This window comes from Eublepharis macularius, chromosome 9, assembly GCF_028583425.1.
Source record: "Eublepharis macularius isolate TG4126 chromosome 9, MPM_Emac_v1.0, whole genome shotgun sequence".
Classification (NCBI taxonomy): domain Eukaryota; kingdom Metazoa; phylum Chordata; class Lepidosauria; order Squamata; family Eublepharidae; genus Eublepharis; species Eublepharis macularius.
The window spans coordinates 26,842,707-26,859,641 of NC_072798.1; the positions used below are offsets into that span (position 1 = coordinate 26,842,707).

Consider the following 16,935-nt stretch of genomic DNA (forward strand, 5'->3'; position numbering starts at 1 on the left):
AAACCTACTCTAGGCCCAGGAGACTTGAATAACTACCATCCAGTCTCAAATGTACCATTCCTGACCAAGGTGATTAAATGAATAGTAGCTGGGCAACTTTAGGGATTCCTGAATGAAGCAGATCTTTTGGAGCTATTCCAATCTGGTCAAATGACTGAAAAGGCCTTGGTTGCCCTGGTGTATGCCCTGTCCCGGGACATAACAGAGGAGTACAACCCAGTTAATTCTCCTTGACCTCTTAGCAACTTTTGATACTATTGATCAGTCCTTCTGTACTGCCTTTCAGGGCTGGAACCAGGAGGCACTGTTTTGCAGTGGTTTCAGTCCTACTTGAAGGAAGGTTTCAGAATGGGGTGCTGGGGGGACTGTTGCTCTGTCCCTTGGCTTCTTGCCAAAAAGTTCTGTTTTGTCCCCCATGCTTTTTAACATCTACTTAATGCCAGTGGGAGAGGTCATCTGGAGATCTGGGTTGAGTTGCCAACAATATGAGGATGACACTCAGCTCTATCTCAAGACTTCCAGCAGATATCAAGGAGGCTGTAGAACCTGCGAATACGAGCTTGGAGAAAATTTTTGGGATGGATGAGCGCTAACAAGCTGAAACTTAACCCCAATAAAACAGAAGTGCTACTGGTGGGAGGAAGGTTCAGCCCAGGAATGGGGGATATCTCCTGTTCTGGATGGAGTCGCACTCCCCCTAAAAAAGCAGGTTTGTCACCTGGAGGAGCTGCTGGACCCAGGCCTACTGTTTTATTTATTTATTTACTTACGTTATTTATAGTCCTCACTTAGACTCAAGGCAGATTATGAAGTGTGAGTCAATAAAACAGCAGAGACATTCAACAAACTGCAATAGGGTACCCAAATGCAAATTTGCAGAGGTTTAAAAACAAGCGGAGATCCAATAGAGCTGAAACAATGCTAAAACAGAGCATAAGGGATTCTAAACCGGACATATTAAACAACACTGAAGCTACCAAGTAGGATCATCCTTAGAGTAACAGATAGTACATAGTTGTATACAGTCACTATCCCTTTACCAACACATCTCTTTGAAACCACTTCCCGACAATACAGCCCTCCTATCTCTGTAAAAAAAAGTCTTCCTGAATAATTCCATTTTGCATTGTTCACAGAAAGCTAAGAGAATGAGCGCCCTCCTAAAGCCATTCCATAAGGTGGGGGCCACTACAAAGAATGTACATGTATGGGCAGTTACTGATTTTGATAAACAGGTGGCAGTGATGGCCAGGGGTGCCCTTCAAGAGCTCTGGCTGCTGAGTCAGCTGCAGCCCTTCCTGAGGGGAAAAGATCTTGCCATCGTGGTGCATGTCCAGTTACTATCTAGATTACTGCAATTCAATCTATGTGGGGCTGCCCTTGAAGACTGTCCACAACCTGCAACTGGTACAGAATGGTGTGGCCAGTGTGTTGACTGGAGTGGGTTGTAGGGACCATATCACTCCAGTCCTGTTCCATCTACAATTTGCTTCTAGTCCAAATTCAAGGCACTGGTATTGATCTTTAAAGCCATATACAACTCGAGACCAGCATACCTTAAGAACCACCTTCTCCAATCTAAACCCACCCATCCGTACCAGTCATCTTTGGAGGCCTTGCATTGGGTGCTCCTTCCATCTTAGGCTAGACAGGTGGCTACCTGAGAAACGGCCTTTTTGGTCATGGTGCCAAAACTTTGGAATGACCTCCCCAGGGAAATTCACCTGTCTCCCTCTATCACTGTCTTCTGCTAGCAAATGAAGACTTCTTTGTTTCGTTTGGCATACCTCTAAGGAAACTCTTATTGGCCTCCTCCCTGGTTTTTGCAAGTGTATTTTGCATGTCTTTTTGTTTTTACTGAATTTATACACGCATTTAAAATGTTAATGTTTAAAACATTTTAATATTTGTTGTTTGCTGCCTTGGGGATCCTATTTTGGGTGTAAAGGTGGCATATAAATGTTTTAAATAAATAAATGAGGTGGAGGCAGATGGTGATGAATGAACAGCTTTTCTCAGTTACTCAGCAATTTCAGCTTTAATTGTACCATTTAACAGTTCAAGATATCATATCTGCACACACGTTATTTGGATTAATAAGACTATTTGGTACTTTTAAACTAACAATTGGATTGTTTTAACTTCTCCAGTAAATACTGGAGCTGCATATGAGAGCTAAGAGCCTGGAACCTATCACTTCCAGTGAAGGACAGACTGAACAAATTATGGGGAAGAAAAAGGCCCCCAGAAAGAATTCAGAATGAATCAATATCTGGAGTATTGGACAGAACCAAGTATAAGCAGTGCTATCTCTAGCTAGCCATCAAAACTACATTATCTACAGCTGAGTTTACAACAGTTTGGACATTCACAAGTAAAGAAACACTGGAAATGTACTATCAGACTAGCCTCCGAACAGTCCAAAATGGAGCCCAAAGTAGAGATGGCTGATCTTTGCCAAAGAATCTAGTGTATTAGCAGTCGACAAATGAGAAGAGAAAGCTACGGATCAACTGCAGTGGGAAGGAACCATGGTAGGTTCAAGAATTTGGCTTGGATCGTGAAACAAACTCAGTCTAAATTAAAATGCATTACAAATTCCTTGAGCTGCCTAGTTCTTTTAACACTCAACTGCAACCTTAATAATTAATGCTAAGCATACTTGTTTGGAAGTCCGTTTTGCTAAGATCAATGCAACTTACTTTCAAGCTAATGTGTTTTAGGACATGATCATTCATCCCCTCACCCATTCAGGGAGGCAAAGATCTTATATACTCCATCGTGGAGAAGAGAGGCCGACAGTGCAATCCCGTGTAGTTATTTCAGCCTAAGCCTACTGATTTCAATGGGTCTGCATAGGAATGCACTAACTGTCTGCAATTTGTCCAGGCACTTGTCTGGGGTGGATGGGGGATACAGCCAAACCAAGGTTGGCTCAATATGCTAATCACTGTACCAGACCAGCTGCCCGATGCAACAAGTAAACCCATGACTGCTCACAGGTACAATGTGAGGCACCTAAATTAGTTGCAGCAGGACTGTTGATTGGTATGACATCAGGTCAGAAAAACTGGGGCATTGGCCTTTGACCAGGAAGACCCAAGTTCAGACCCCAATTCGAGGCTCTATTAGACAAGATGCCTGAGATGGGCCAACAGGGCAGATGGCACCTGTGGGGCACTGGGGATTAAACCCATCCTTCTTAATAGAGCAGCACAATTTAATTGGCTATTATAGGAGATATACAGCCTTAGGTGAGTTCTTAGTGATGAAGTTCACCCAGCGGCCTTAGTCTGGTCACCATCCCTCAGCCGAAACCAACCTACAGGCCTGGCAATGTCTACACTAGAACTCCCTACCTGGGAACTAGTTATGTGCTACCTGAGTTCTTTGGATGAAGGGGTGAAACAGAAGTCCTAAATGCAATGAGTTAAATGGTTGGCACTCTCTTTGGTCTCCCCACCACTTGGGCAAGCAGTTCTAATACAGCATCACGAAACAGAACAGAATAATCACGGTTACTTCTAGAACAGAATGACACATCAACTGATAAAGTTAAGTAAGGAAGACTACTCAGAACCAGTGCAAAAATGTCATCATTTTATTTAGAAATTAAGGTTAGAAAACTATCCATAAATATAATGTTGTGGATCCCAGAGAATATTGTAAAGCTATGAGAAAGAGCCGAAAGGGGGAGGAAGAAATTGGGGGAGAGATCTCTGTCTTTTGGTGCTACACCTCTGAAGATGCCAGTCACAGCTGCTGGTGAAACGTCAGGAACTACAGTGCCAAGACCACGGCTATACAGCCCAGAAAATCCACAACAACCATAATAAAAATACATAGTAAAAAAAGTTAAAATCAGAGCTAAAACCAGTACATAAAACACAAAACAGTAAATTAGAACAAAAGGCAGGGAACACCAGGTGGAAGAAAAACATCTTTATCTGCTGGTGGAAGATACTGATAAAAGAAGACAGAAGAGTATCCCCAGGGAGGGAGCTTCATAACCTTGGTGCCACAACTGAGAAGGCTTTTTCTCAGGCTGCCAGCCTTCTAGCCTCAGAAAGCAGGGCCTTCCAAAGCAGGACCTCAGAGGATCACCATGGTAGTCAGGTAGGATTGTAAGGGAAAGGTTGGATCCAAACTGAACAGGGCTTTAAAGGCTAACACCAACACCGTGAACTGGTCTCGGAAACAAATTGAGAGCCAGTGTAGATGGGCTGAGACAGGAAAGAGATGGTTCCTATGACCCACTCCAGTCAACATTCTGTACCAATTGGAGTTTCTAAGCACTTTTTTCAAGGGCAGCCTCACATAGAGCCCACTGCAGTAATTTAATCTACATGCTGCCACTAGGACATGCCCCATGGTGGCCAGATCTTTTATAAAAGTCAGACAAAGGCAAAAAGGGTAAATGAGGCTATGCAGAATGTTAAGCTAACGTGCGTGTTTTAAACAGAACATATTTAATACTGCAAAAGGGGCTACAATAGTGAAAACAGACCATTAGGGCCACAGTCTATGTGAAAGAGGTTATCGTTCGGTAGAAAAATAACTTTAGGAAGTCATATCACCTTAAAATGTCCTCATTAAGGGGGAGTTCTAAGAGATATGCACACACTGAAAAAAATCATACACGTAGCTAGAAGTCTGCTTCTTGCTTTTACCGGGAAAAAAACATCTTAAACGGAACAGTGGCTTTTCTTTGGAACAGGACAGGGCTGGGGTTTAAAGAGCAAGCAAAGCTCCAGCTATAGAAGCATATTCTTATCTTTGGACCCTGGCCTGGAAGAAGTAACATAGAACAGCTTAATGTTAATAGAAGTCCCCGTATTATATAGTCACTCGCTGGAGACTCTTCTGGCCCCATTTAGGGTTCATCCCAGAGGCATTTGGGGAAAGGAAAGGCAAACAGATGTTACCACCTGATCCAGGCCTCAAGGAAGCTGCCTTTTGATGGTTTCCTTTAGTGAGTGTTTATACCCAACTGCCTCCACAGAGGCCTTCACCAGCTAATCCCAGGCCATTTCCTTTCTAAATTAAATCTTCTCTCCAGAGATCTGCACAGCATCACTCCTCCGCTGTTTGCCCCCCCCCCCTTTCTATCTATAAAATATGAGGCCCGAGTCAGAAAGCGCCCATTTCTTTACAGCTTACTGCATCTCAGCAAGGGCCTCTGGTTCTCAGTATGCCATATCACTGAAAGCACCCCGCATGAAGTCTCAAAAAAACTCTCTGAAAGAATTCTACTTCCGGATGTAGAGAACTTGACACATCTGCAAAATGGGATTCTTACTGCCACTCTGTGCAAAGGGGATGAGGGAGAGAGGAAACAAAGCTTTTGGGGGGGGGGGAAGCCCGTGGTCAGAGCCTCAAATGTTTCTGGTATCTTCACTATGGAACTGAATGGGAGAGGTCTCCAAATGTCAGATTTTGCACTGCACATTGAAGAATTGGCATCACGTTCCTCTTCCCCAATAATTATGCACGCCGCCATTATTTGTGGTAATGCTACCATTTGCTGTGCACTGCCATTATTTACAACAACTGCACTTATATGCCACCTTTCTAAATAGATTAGTGCCCTGCACAGAATGATGAACAAAGTCAGCACATTGTTATCCCCACAATGCAGCTGGGGAGCGGAGGCTGAAAGGAACGGCCAACACAAGGCTACCCACACAGCTCATGGCAGTAGTGGGATTTGAACCAGCAGAGTGCTGATTTGCAGTCCAACCACTTAACTGGTAACCAAACGATAGTTATAATTATTGTGGGGCACGAGTTAACCTCCATGTCAAAACATGCTTATGAATGGATAATTACTGATGATGTTGGTTTCAATTTCCTATAAGGCCATGTTCCATTGATAATGGTTCCAGTTCACCACCAATGGTATACTAGCAGTTGATCAAGGGGTGTTATAAACGTATGAAAATCAAAAAAAGCAAGCAAACCTGCTGGAGTTAAAGATGGTTGCCTTTCTATAGCACCTAATAAAAAGGGGAGCTTTAGAACAATCACAATACAATATTTCACTCACAGAGCGTGTAGCCTTTGAAAAACTCTAACAGCTTGGTTTGATGGCTTTCTTGAATTGACACATACATCTACTCTGCCTCCTAGTGAATCAGATTCATGTCAGCAGCTTCAAGCTTTACTTTCAATCAACGACACACACATATCACTGCTTGAGTTTTAAGGGATTCTTGTTCTTTATCCCTCCCCCAATAACATTTTTGGGGCACAACACGTATAACATTTTCTTGGCCCCCTATGAAAGGAGGTATCCTAGCATATTGGCACAGAAACTTCAAGTATTTTTGTAATAGCTTTTTTTGCCATCAATTTGCTGCTGACTTGCGGCGACCCCACAGGGGTTTTCAGGGCAAGAGTCATTCAGGGATGATTTACTGTTGCCTGCATAGCAACTCTAGACTTAGCTGGTGATCTCTCATCCAAGTGCTATCCAGGGCTGACCCTGCTTAGTTTCCAAGATCTGACAAGAGCCAAGGCTTGTAACAGGTGTATTAATACGTAAGAGGCCACCATAAGGCAGTCGTGACCAGATGTGCAGACTTTCAAGGAGACAGGGAGGCCCTTTGCAGCCATGGTATGCTTGCGGTGGTCAAAAACTGGGAGCAGAGAGATGAAACCAGATTCTAAATATCAAAAAAGGGAAAGTGGTTAAATTCCCAATACGTTTTTGTTCCCCTAGGCCCAGTTGAAAGAATCAGGAAGCTCTGACCTGGACCAGATTCTAGGACACATCGTGATACCGTCCAGGGAACAGCATGTTCTCCTATGACAACACGCTCCCTCTCCAAATACCTGGAGGGCTGTTACAGAGGAAACAGCAAAGTATTGTTTCTCTGCTGCTCCAGAGGACAAGATTGTATCTAAAGAGGTTAAGATAGAAGAGGGTACCATTTCAGCTGACCATCAGAAGAAGCTTCCTAATGGTAAGAGCAGCTCAACAACAGAAAGGTATTAACCTAGGGGAGTTGATGGGCTTTCCCTTTACTGGAGGTCGTTAAGAACAAGATTCAAGTCCTAAAAGAACAACATGATTTCCAAGGTATAAGCTTCTGAGAGTCCAGCCCCTTCCGTTCTATCTGATGAAGGGAGCTTTGACTCTCAAAAGCTTACATCTTGTTGGTTTTTAAGGTGCTACTTGCTCTTCTACTGCAAACCAACATGGCTTCCCACCTGCAGGCCTTTACGCAGAGGCTGGGCAGCATCTTCTGGAGATGTGGTACCTTTAGATTCCCTGCATTAAAGCAAAGAGTTGGGCCAGATGGCCTACAAATACCCCTTCCAACTCTATGAACCATACAAAATACAAATGTGCAAACTTTTGATTGTTCATAAGTTGCCTCTCATTTAATCTATTTGATTTTGTTCTGGTCCTTAAATCTTCAGTATACAGACGCCTAACGGTACAGCCATTATGTGAATGACCCTGAGGAATCCTCAAGCTTGCACAACCCCTCCCCTTTCACATATTGTAAGGCTGACAGATTCATGACATGCCATAGCTTGTAATGTCCCAGCCACAAAATATGGTTTCAACCCTTCTCTCTATGGATCAGAATTCCAAACCTGGCAAGGAAGAACGCAAACTGTAGTTTGTGGTTTAGATACTATGGCAAAGTATGATTTGCCCCTAACCTTTAAAGTATTTCATAAACTGGCAGTAGATGAGGGGAGAAAGCTTGTGGTTCTCCAGGCCCTTAGCATATATGAATGATGACAAAATGATTCCATCTTCATGAGGACTACGGAGATAATGGTTTGATCTTCCTTACAGCCCTGAACTCAGGCATCCTTTCCCCTTCATTAGAACAAGAGACACACTTCAACCTTGCATTTGGAAAAGTTTACTTTTAAACTGTTAAAGAATCTTAAAGTAGCCCCACTTCTCTGCATGTCACTGGTCCAGGCATGCCTCTTCTATGTTAGGAGGCAACCTTGGAGTAACAACTCATGCAGAGAAACAATGGGTAGCCTCCTCCAAGGGCATTCTACCGTGCCTCTGCACTGGGAGGAATTGAATGATTCAGTCATAACTGATATAGGTGGGTAAACAGAATTATCCACTCTCAGCAGGGTTTGATTAAAAAAAGGCAAGTTAAGAGCACTAAATCATCTAGAGATGCATTAGGCACCTGTCATAAGCCATTAATTCATTTGTTTCTCATGGCATGGGAGTTGCCGCCTTTCCATTAGGAAAGTAGGAGGGTTTTCCCACCTTGTGACAGCAAAAATGCCACCATGGTCTGAGAAGCACATTTCTTCACAATGGTTACACTTGCAGGCAATTATTATGCATTCCAGTCAAACGTGAAGATTCATGGTAAGCAACAAAGCCAAGGAGAGAAAAAACAAATTAGCCGTTACACTTCCTCTATCCTTCCTTGATTTAACCTGAGACTTAAAGGCCAGCCAAAACAGCATGCTGTCGCAAATTCAAAGTGCTCATGCCCTGGCTGGTCTATAATGGGAAGAAAGTCATATGTGCAGGGGAGAGGTAGCCATCGTCCACCTCTCTCTGCAGTTCAAACCTGTCTCAGTGACATAATCACAAACAGGGGACCCCAATGCCAACCAGGAGCACCTATTTGGGAGTATCCCTGCTCCACATCTCTTAAACAGTAATATAATTCAGTCCCAACATCTCTACAGTTCTGACTTCAGCTACTTACTAACTAAAAACCAAATTGTTATAACTTCAGGCTCAACAAATCCCAGGCGTCAGGTTGCCATGGCACCTAGGAATTTCACTGTAGTGCCTAGTATTTTCAGCAATGATTTTACTGTAGTGTTTCTCAGCAATCCTCAGTAGAACTACAAAGCTAATATATTATTTCACATCAGAATATATCTTATTATAAAGACATAAAATACATGTTCAAGTTCTTGTCACTGCTTGTTTATATGTTAACTTTTACACCCTTTAATGGTGGTAGATGAATTAATTTCTTAAGCAGGTGCTTTCTATACTGGCTCCAATATGCAATTAAATGGCATTTTTACAGCAATAATGAAATTATGATGAATTGTGAAGAAGTTAGGCTAGGATTAGAGGTTAGCTTTCTGTTATGTTGATGATAATGGGAAATTGTGAAGAATGTAGGATTATATTTTGTGGCAGCAATAACTATAAAACATGGTCACTAATATACAAACCCCTAAAAACTGAAAAATGAGCCCAGAGCCAAAGAAAATTTGTCAAACCCTGTTATAATGAATAATAAGCCCCTATACTTACCCTCTTTTTATGTATTCTCCCTTACTGATTGTATCTGGTTCAATACAAATATTCATGAAGTCTTCAGTGCGCTAAAAGAAATTTTTAGAAAAAGACAAATTAATACTTGCATCCACACCATCACATTTGTCTTTCAGAGAAATATTTGTGTGTCCAACCTTCTGCCTCTCAACAACAACAAAAAGACCAGTTTCTCCCATTCTCAAAGAAAAACAGTTGCTGGCAAAAAAGCCACAAAGAGAACAGTTTCTATGTGCGCTTTAAATGGATACTATCATGTTAAAATCAAGACAGTGAGCATATTCTCGCATGCACAAACAAATACTTTTTCATTATCTTTGTATACCAAAAACTAACTTGGAAAATTTTTTAAAAATGCCCTAACATTCATTGCTGCCTTTTTACATTCCCATTCCACAGTGCAAGCAATCAAAGGACATGAGCTCTTTATGAACTGTAACAAAGCCCTCACAATCAAGAACAGTATTAGTTCTGAAGGGAAAAAAGGCTTATTTCCATTAAAAACCTTAACCAGAAAGCTCATTTTGGAGAAAACACAACACATCGAGGAAGAGTTTATTACATCCTTCAAAAAACAAAGCCACGCAATGCCTCTAATTAAAAGTGACCAAAATAATAACACACCATACAAGCTTCTGAATTCTCTGGAACTTTTCATGAGGCTGGATGTTCAAAAAAAAAAGGGTGGGGGAGAGAACAGACTGTCCAAGCCACGATCTTAAAAGCCTTTTTGTTTGTTTCTTGCTACCCACACCTTTTGTTTACATCCCTTAAGTCAAAAACTGCCAAGTTAGTAGGGTCAGGGTAGAAGCCTTAAATCTGTGAGCTGTAGAAGTTTTATGAGTAGGCTTACACCTGGGGAACTACAAGTGAGCCTACTAGGGAAAGTCCAGAGTCTGACCAAGGTTACACATAGGGAGTCCATGTTCTAGGTGAGCTTGCGCGTAAAAAAAATAGAGTTGCACTTTCCGTAACTGCTGTTCATGGACGTCTTCTGTGCAATCCCGCACGAGACTGTGCACATGCAGGCCTGCAGATCGGTGAGGTTTTTGTACTAAAATCTGCTAGGGGGCGCACGTCTCTCCACTGTGCATGTGCGGGGTTTCCCGCCAAACATGCCACTGGGAGATGGTGCTCCCTCACCCTTAGTTTCTCCTAAGTCACCAGCCCAACAGGCACAGCGGGACAGGAGGGAGGATGTGTGTGCCTGCACAGAAGATGTCAATGAACAACAGTTATAATAAGCGCAACTCTGTTTCATTGTCCGTCTTCTGTGCAGTCCCACATGGGAGACTCACAAGCTTCTTACCCTGGAGGTAGGTGTCTCTCTTTATTGGAAGAGTGAGTGTAGTACAGCTTGTCTAAATGCTGATTCTCTCCTCTCCATCACATCCAGAGTGTAGTGTTTCATGAACGTGTCTGCAGAGGACCAAGTCGCTGCATTACAGATGTCACACGTGGGCACTCCCTCTCATCAGTGCTGCGGACAAAGCCTGGGATCTCGTAGAATGTGCCTTCATCTCTAAAGGGCAAGGTAAGTGTGCTGTTGTGTAGCAAGTTTTGATGGCTAGTGTTACCCATCTTGCTATGGTTTGTGCGGAGCAGCCTTCCCTTTTCTAATGCCAGCATAGCAAATGAAGAGTTGTTTGTCTTTTCTAAATGTTGCTGTGTGCTCTAGATAAAACAAAATAGCTCTGCGTACATCAAGTGTATGTAGGGCTCTCTCCAAATTAGATAAAAATGCTGGGGAAAATACTGGTAGTATTATGTCTTGGGACAAATGGAAGTGGCTTGCCACCTTGGGTCTAAACTTGAGACAAGGTCTTAGAACCACTTTGCCTTGATGTACCTTTAGAAAAGAAGGGTCGGATTTTGAAATGCTATGAGAAATTTTTTCCCCCCATCGATTCTAGGACGGAAGGCTGAAACAGCAGCTAAATAAACCTTAACTGATGAATTAGAAAGGCCCTCATCCTTGAGTGTTAGTAAAAATTCCAAAATGTCTGATAGTTGGGAATCAAAAGGATCTATTCCCTTTTGTTTGGCCCATGTGCTAAATTTTTCCCATTTGAGAACACGTAAGACTTTCTAGTATTTTCTCTTCTAGAATTAAGGACAACTTCTGCTACTCTATCAGAGAATGTTCATGTCCTATTACGTGCCAAGCTGTCAGTCTCAGTCTGGGTAGGTCGTGCTACCATACCCGTTGTTGCTGAGAAGGTCTAGTTCCGACCTGAACTGAAATAGTGAGCCCTTGGACAGGTGCATCATATATTGGAACCAAGGTTGTCTGGGCCAGTATGGCGTTATCATACTTATATCTGGTTCATCTCTCAGTATTTTAAAGGGAAACGCACACATGAGCACAGACACTGTTGTCATTTTCACTTGGCGGCCAGAGGCATTAGACCGAAGATATTTAAGCAGGCTATCGATCAACAGAAGACATTTTTTAATTAGCTTATAAGTTAACTCCTCTCCCTCCAATACAATTTTTTTAAAAGTTCTAAAAAGTAATAGCATTTCTGAATGGGAAAGAAAGTTTAGGGTTCTTTTATGTCTGTGCTCTTACTTTCAGGTCAAGGTGTCGGTTTTGAGTGGTGATGGCGAACTCAATGGCAGACAGCTGTGTTTCTTGCCAGATCTCGGGGATCACCTCCTTGGGGATTTCTGAGGTCCAAGAGGAAAGAGAACTTAAACAGTATGTTAGACAAGGTCATATTTTGTTAATGCTAACAAGGTCAAGATCATTCTCTTCTCAGCTACTTCACATGGCTTCATTAATGCTCAGAAAGGAAGGAAGACGATACACCCACAAAGCAGAGTAAATCATGGGATTTATTGAAGCAGCCAAGGGATCTCACAAGGTCACATTACATGGGCACAATGGGGAGAAAGTGCTCTTCTAACAGGAGAAAAATAATGAATCCTGCACATCTGCTTACCTTTTGGAGTTGGTGCCCAGTACTGGGCAAGCCTCTTGTAAATCCTGATATATAAAGGAGGTCTACCAGTCGCCTGCTCTGGCTCCTCAGGAGGCCTTGGAATTGGACCTAAATAGGTGAGGGAGGCCAGATGCTTCTGAGGCCACCCCTTGAAGTTTGACCAGGAAGAGAAAGAAAAACATCCATTTGACAGCACATCTAAGGGCTCAACTTACACACTAAGCAACAGGTGCAGGTCTAAGAATCCCAGCTGCCACCAAACACCTGCAAAGCAGAGGCCACAATTTACAGGCCAGAAACAGACAGAAAAAAGGGTGCTTCACTTTTCCACTTATGGTAATTCCCCCCTCCCCTTTCCCCATCACACAGCAAAGCATATGTTTGGGAACCTCAGCTAAGGGGAAAACTGGGGGAAGGAACTGCTGGGGGGGGGGGAAATAGTGGGTGAAGGGTTAACTCCACTTCTGAATTGCAAACGGGGCTTGTACTTTGCAGCTCTTTAGTGGCAACTAAGTTTGCAAGACCCAAGGGCCACGCTAGACATTTGGCAGAACCACCATGAAACATAGCCTTTAGTATCCCTGCCAGGTGTCAAGAAAGGTGTCAAGAAAGCAAAGGTGTGCTTGTGTCAGTGGTGTACAGGAGAAAGTTAATCAGTAAAAGGAATATATGATCTGTCTTTTCATATTTTACTGATTTATTATTTATGTAATTTATAGTCTGCCTTTCTCACTGAGACTCAAGGTGGATTACATAGTGTGAGATTAGTACAATCAGTAATGAGGACATTTCCATACACTGTCAAGGACATTTCACTGCCAAACTTTGCACAGCTATCCTGCGGGACTCAGTGCCACTGTAAGGGTGAACAGGTACAACAGGTCTTTGGAGAGGAGGCATAAACATTTCCCAGTTAAAAAAATTATACATTTCTATTTAGATATTATACATTTTCTAAATAATATCTGGCCACGGTAGCTTCTGCAGATGGAAAGTGAGCATTCCGTAGAGGTTAAGGTGTTAGACTAGGATGGACTAGGAGTGGGTCCAATCTCCACTCAGCCAAGAGAGGGCCAGTTCCTCTATCTCAGACACTCTCTCAATACGGTTGTTGTGAGGATAAAGAAGTAAATGAGGACTCCTTAGAGGACAGGCAGGACTTTTTTAAAAAAAAAATGCCTATGTACAGTCAAATGCATAAGAAATTTACTCTGCTATTTTACAGCATAAAGAACTTGAATGTTTGATTAATATTGAAAGTTGTTGGGGGGAACAGATGGCAGGGAAGTGCCAGAGGACAGTCCCCCCAAAAGCTTCTCATGCAAACTGCACCCACCACGCAGCAACTCCAGTCTTGCTGGTCTAATCAAGTCTGTCCTTATGTGATTGATGCTGCAGTGTTTCAGTGGAAGGCTGCATGGTATATTATCTGCTCAGGAATCGAGAGAAAGGTGTGAACAGGGAGGGGAGAATGTGGTCCCTTTAACGTATGTCAAATCCTTCAGTACTTGAGAACTTAAAAAACTACAGCAATTAACCTTTCTGTGCTTTTTGCAACAGAAGGCAGGCTGACTGCAAGAGGCAGGTTATCAACAGTCCTGTAGGCTCTATTTATAGGTACTGCTTACGTCAATTGAACAAATCTCAGGGTGAAGCATTAGCATAACAAAACCACAAGAGAGTGCTGCTCTGGAAGAAGGCAGCGGAGTTGCCTCTGATGGGTCTCTGTTGCATGCAGCATCTCTTTGCCCTTATGCTACATTCTAGCAGCTTCTCGCATCGCAATACTATTTCTGCTGCATTCCAGGGTGATGCTTTTAAAAGCAGCACCATTTCTGCCTCCTGTCTGTGAAACGATGCTCGGTGCTGAATGGGCTACACTCCTTTAAATGCCTTCTACAAGCCATACAAATTTCAGCATGGGTTAAATGCAACAGAAACACATCAAACTGCCATGTACTGAGTAAGATCATTGGTCCCGATAGCCCAGAAGCGATTCTGCTGACTGGCAATTGCCTTCCAAGGTAGATGATCCTATTTATTAGAGATGCTGGGGGCTGAATCCAGGGCCTTACACGGGAACAGGATTGTATTCTGCGACTGAACTATGCTAGGTATGGCTGGGACATGCGGCAAATCACCTTCTCTCAATAACAGTACATCAAAGCAACTGACACTGCAAAGCACTTTTACCTTCAATGTATTGAAAAAGTGGGCTGCTTTTGTTTTCAGAGGCCCAAGACACCAGTACCTGGAACAGAACAAAAAAACCCACACACGTGTAAAATGGTATGCACCATTCTTGATGCAATTTCTATTACAGATTTTTCTTGCAGCCTCATCATTGCACTGGATGAGTGTTACCAGCTGCCTATGTCGGGGGGGGGGGGGAGTGAGAAAGACCACCTCTGTATGTCCCTTCCACAGACACTGCATAGGATCTACAACAGTGAATAAGAAACAGCATATACATGACAAAAGCCCCATGAAACAGCTGTATGATGGTCCATGACACAAACTCAAGACCACTTATTCCCAGGTGAACCCACCTAACTACATCTTCAAAGGCCCTGCTACACCATCCTCGCTATCCACGGTTAAATGGATGGCAACCCGCGAAAGGACCTTCTTATGGAATTTTCTCTTCAATGAGATTCGTCTGTCCCCCTTCGATCATTGTCTTCTGCCAGTCAGCAGAGACTTTCTATTGGTTGGTTGGTTTTGTCTGGTATTCCTTCACTGACCCTTCCTCTTGTCCATGTGCTTTGTTTTAAAGGCATACACATATACATATACAGACACAGATGCATGCTAGCAAAAGCCAGGCCCAACAGCACCTTAAAGACCACCTAAATTTCCAGACTTTTGAGAGTCAAAACTCCCTTCATCAGATACCTTAGAAATTGAGTCTTTAAGGTGCTACTGGACCCAGATCTTGCTCCTTGACTACATACCAACATGGCTACCCACGTGAAACTGTGTGTGTGTGCGCACGTGCGTGCTTCACCTTGTTTTAATGTTTGCCACCGTGGGAACCCTAAGTTGGGTGGAAAGGCGGCTTAAGAATGTTCTAAATAAATAAATAATTCTCAATATGGATCATTTGCACTATGTGGGTTATTTCCCCATCACATCTAGTGGAGATGTAGACCCTCTACACAAGATGGGGGACTTCAGTGCTCTTGAAATGTAGAAGCAGTTTTAACTGGCTTCCGTGCAGAACACACACAGACTATAGAAACTAATCCAGACTCACTAACACTTGGTGCCTTGGGCCACTTTAGGAGGAAAAGAGAGTCTGTTCGGTAGTGCCTCAAGGAGGACACTTTAGCTCAGTGAACCAGTTAGGGGTTTGCACAGCTGTGCTCATGTTTGAGCTTATGATGCCCAAGGGGGAAGTGGCTTGTTGTAGCCTAAACTCCAAGTAACTGCCACCACTGGAATGCTGCAAAATCCACTGGTCTCTGTACAATCAGCTCTCTCATCTCATGCTAATCCTGCCATAGTACTGACAAAACTGCAAGATAACGCTTGAGATGTTGGCAAAGGAGAACAGTAATAAGCGCAAAAACAGGAGTGCAAAAAACACAGCAGCAAAGCAATAATAAATATCTTTACTTGCTGACTTTTGCTCCTGCATCTCTGTAAGCACCCCATCTCAGACCCGTTACAGCAAACACAGGCTGGTCTTTGTTTCCCTATAAAGGAAAAACAAAAAAGCGTTTGATTGTAAACAGCCTGATAATTATACTACTCTAATTACCCCAGTCACAACAGACCTAAAAAGGGGCTGAACAAAACACTAACCACTAAATGCCAGGCTTACTCTAACAGAAAGAACAGATGAATGCTTCATTGAGTAGGTTGGATTGAACCTCTTCAGCCACAGGCTTAATTGTTTGTGTGTGAGAGAGAATATAAGATACCCCAAGAGTACAAGAGTAGCATCTACTATATTAAATTGCAGGAAAAAAGGGAAGTTTTTATTCAAAGACTGTAAGAGTCAGGCCATCTTTCCAGCATGTCTCTGATCTCATTGAGCATGGCTACTTGCAATGTGGAAAGAAGATAAGCAGAGAATTCTCCAAATGACTCCACAGAACAAGATTATCAGGGCAATGCTAAATATACGCAACAAGAACAAAAGGCACCTCCTACTGAATAGCCCTTTGCAGAAGCTGCAACACTGCTGATGTGCACTCAGCCTTTATTTGGGATTGAAACTGAACTCATTGCCCAATGGGATGAACTTCCATCATTATACCTAATGACACAACCATGTTGTGTCCTCAATTCTTCCTCCCTGGACTAGGGATGCTAGGGAATTCTGCCTTCTGTAAAGACACACTAGAGGTGCAGTCAGAAACACATATGACAAAGACGAGCATAATAATGCTCCCCCCATCCCATATAGGAAAAAAATATAGAGCTAAGGAATTGCTACCTTGATCTGTAGTACATCAACTGGAATGGTCTCTCCTTTCAAAATGGACAGTGTGGCATCAGTGATGTGTCTGAGAAAGAGGAGCACACAGTTCAGTGGTAATATACACAATGCATATATAGAAGATCTCAGCTTCAAACACTGACCATGCCAGGTAACAGGCATTCAGGTAGTCCTGCTTGAAGCCTTGAGCAAGCAAGCAATGACAACACTGGACTTGACGGATGCATGGCCAGAGGGAGTGTGAAAAC

The 16,935-nt window shown here is 42.9% G+C and overlaps 1 protein-coding gene across 2 annotated transcripts in view; it reads right to left on the bottom strand.

Moving 5' to 3' along the window:
• The window catches only part of AGK (acylglycerol kinase), a 55,569-nt gene that overhangs the window by 3,502 nt on the left and 35,132 nt on the right, over nt 1-16,935 (bottom strand). For both annotated transcript variants that reach the window (XM_054988124.1, XM_054988123.1), the window contains 6 exons: nt 16,685-16,754; nt 15,859-15,938; nt 14,434-14,491; nt 12,241-12,388; nt 11,868-11,965; nt 9,275-9,345 (listed from right to left, as the gene is read on the bottom strand). In XM_054988124.1, coding sequence (XP_054844099.1) covers nt 9,275-9,345; nt 11,868-11,965; nt 12,241-12,388; nt 14,434-14,491; nt 15,859-15,938; nt 16,685-16,754 — 525 coding nt within the window. The remainder of the gene's footprint in view (nt 1-9,274; nt 9,346-11,867; nt 11,966-12,240; nt 12,389-14,433; nt 14,492-15,858; nt 15,939-16,684; nt 16,755-16,935) is intronic.